The 2,650-nt window shown below is 53.2% G+C and overlaps 1 protein-coding gene across 1 annotated transcript in view; it reads left to right on the top strand.

Moving 5' to 3' along the window:
• WNT9B (Wnt family member 9B) overlaps positions 1-2,650 on the top strand; it is an 18,988-nt gene that overhangs the window by 7,915 nt on the left and 8,423 nt on the right. Inside the window, exons 3-4 of the mRNA XM_033520019.1 lie at positions 601-641; positions 2,283-2,525. Of these exons, the coding sequence (XP_033375910.1) occupies positions 601-641; positions 2,283-2,525 (284 nt within the window). The remainder of the gene's footprint in view (positions 1-600; positions 642-2,282; positions 2,526-2,650) is intronic.

The raw sequence follows: 2,650 nt of genomic DNA, 5'->3' as shown, positions 1-2,650 counted from the left end.
TGGAGGATGCTAAAATGAGGATGGGGACTGGCAAGAGGGGATTTTGGGGAGGTAGGATGCCTGGCAGGTCTGTTGGCACAGGGACAGTCAGTAGTTTGTACATGGAGTTTGGGAATGTTGTGGCTGTGCTCTCAAGCAGTGAGAGATTTGTGCTGTTGTATCAGGCTCTTAAACTCTTCAGTAGCACCTTCCACTTCCTTTATTTCCTCTCCCTGTGAACTTGGGAAACTTTGGTGCCTGGGAGCAGAGACACTGCATGGCAAAGGGAGAGGAGCCACATTCCCACTCCACTCCTTGACAAGTGCACTTTTCTGGGATGTCAGTGCTGGAATCCCACTGCCAGGCAAAGTCCAGGTCCTGGCTGAGGGTTGTTATTCTGACATTACAACAACAGCTCTGCTGAGCCCAGCACTGTCCCCTGAGCTGGGTGCTGCCTGAACATCCCTGTCCTCTTTGCTGACCTCTGAGCCTGTTCCTGTCCATGCAAATTTTGGCACATCTTGAGCTTCAGAGCTTGTGCTGGCAGGGACATCCCCCCCCGTGAACAGGTTGGTTCAACAAAGTGTGTTGGGTTTCAAGCACCAGGTGAGGCAGGCAAAGCCCTCAAGCTGCTTCAGCATGGCTTGGTCTCAGTGCCTTGGGTTAATCTTGTGTTCCTCAGCTTCCTCCAGCTCAGGTCTGCCTTCAGCAGCCTCTGGGCAGGGTTTGAGCCAGGCAGGGCTCTGAGCTGTGCAGTCTGAGCTGCTCTCTGGAGCTCATCAAGCCGTGTTAATTGGAGTTTCTCGGGCTGAACCTGGCCCCAAAGCTCTGTCTCTCTTTCCAGCATTGCCTCTTTATTTCTTGGCTCACTGGGACAGCTCCTGTTTCTGTCCTCCAGTTCAGCAGTGACAACAGGAGGGAGAGATCCTTCTCACCCACTTGGTTTCCAAGGTTCAATCCTTGTGTGATCCACAAGGGTTCCAAGGTTCTTGGGTAGTTTGCAGATCTCTGGGTGAGCCTGTGTGTTAGTTAATTGTCTTTGTTCTTAATTACATGTGTGTCAGCACATCTGGGGGTTGTGGGCTCCTGTGGGAATGGGTACAGGCTGCTGTGGGACTGGGCCAGCAGAGCTGTGCTCCAGCTCCTGGATAAGCTGGGCTGACTACAGAGAGATCTAGAAAATACCTCAGGAACAGCTCAGGAACACAGTTTATATTTCTACAAAGCACAGGGGGAACTCAAATCATGGCTGCAGGGCTTGACTTGCATCCTCCATCATGAAGGAGAAGTGTTCAAATAGAAAGGTTCCAGAATATTTCCATTGATCTGTCTGGTTTGGGCATTTCTGGGGGCAGAGCCAGGGGTTGAGGCTTTCTGTGAATCTGGGTTTGGGAATCAGGTGGCACTCCTGGGGCTGCTCCCAGTTTTCAGCCCCCAAATCCTGTATCAAAGTGAAATAATTTCTCTGTGACTTCAAGCATCCTGCAGATACCAGGTGAGTTTTGCAAGAGAAATATTGTCTTGCCATGGAAAGTGAAACCATTTGTCTCCAATATTTGTGACATTTTTCAGCTGAATTGCATTAACACATAAATGCATTGCCATTGCATTTGGCAGGACATTTTTATTTGACCTTTCCTGTATTTTTTCAGCAAGGCTATGTTTTCCAGCAAAACTCAGGTTTGAGGAGGCAGGTGGTCACTGGTGGTGTCCTCCCACTGGCCTTTCCAAGCTGTGGGGTGTGGTAGCAGTGCACACAGACCCTGGGAAGGAGCTGGTTGATGCTTTTTGGAGTGGCACAGAGCTGTGACACAGAGAGCAGCAGCCAGGGCTCTGTGTGTGACACTGGCTGGGCTGTGAGCCATGAGTGGGTGTTGTCACGTTCTCTCCTTGGAGCCAAGAGAACTCCCCATGGGGCTGCTGGTGACAACACACTCAGGTTTCTCCTCCTCCCCATGGCATCAGTCTGGGGCTTTGCTGGAGTGGGTGGTGGGTGGGGATCCCAGGTCTAATCAATCTAATCAATCTGTATTGATTACTGAGCTGGTAAAATATCCCAACTTGCAGCTTCCTGAATATCCTTCCCTTCTTCACCTTTTCCACGATGGTGATCTTCGAATCATCACAGAATCCCAAACTGGGCTGGGAAACTTTAGGGACCACCCAACACAGTCCTGTGCCATGGGCAGGGACACCTCAGGGCGGCTCAGAGCTCCTGTCCAGCGTGGCCCTGCCTGCTCCCAGGGGTTAATCCTCAACTCACCGCCTCTCCCGCTTCTCTCCTTGCAGCCTGACCGGGAAAGAAGCCCTGACCCACTTCCCATCGCTGGGCAGCCCGGGGGGCTCCGGGCCCGCTCAGGGCCACGTGAAGCAGTGCGAGCTGCTCCAGCTGTCCCGAAAGCAGAAGCGGCTGTGCCGGAGGGAGCCGGGGCTGGCGGAGACGCTGCGGGACGCGATCCGCCTGGGCATCCTGGAGTGCCAGTTCCAATTCCGCAGTGAGCGCTGGAACTGCAGCCTGGAGGGCCGGCCCAGCCTGCTCAAGAGAGGTACAAGGTAGCTGGTGTGCAGGGGAGCCCTGGATGGGTTAAACCTCACATGGAGCAGAGTGAGACACAATCACATCTCCCATCTCCCATCTCCCATCATCTCCCATCTCCCATCATCTCCCATC

Source organism: Parus major, chromosome 27 (genome assembly GCF_001522545.3).
Source record: "Parus major isolate Abel chromosome 27, Parus_major1.1, whole genome shotgun sequence".
NCBI lineage: Eukaryota > Metazoa > Chordata > Aves > Passeriformes > Paridae > Parus > Parus major.
Note: the sequence above shows the minus strand (reverse complement) of the source record. Positions and strands in the feature narration are given on the sequence as shown.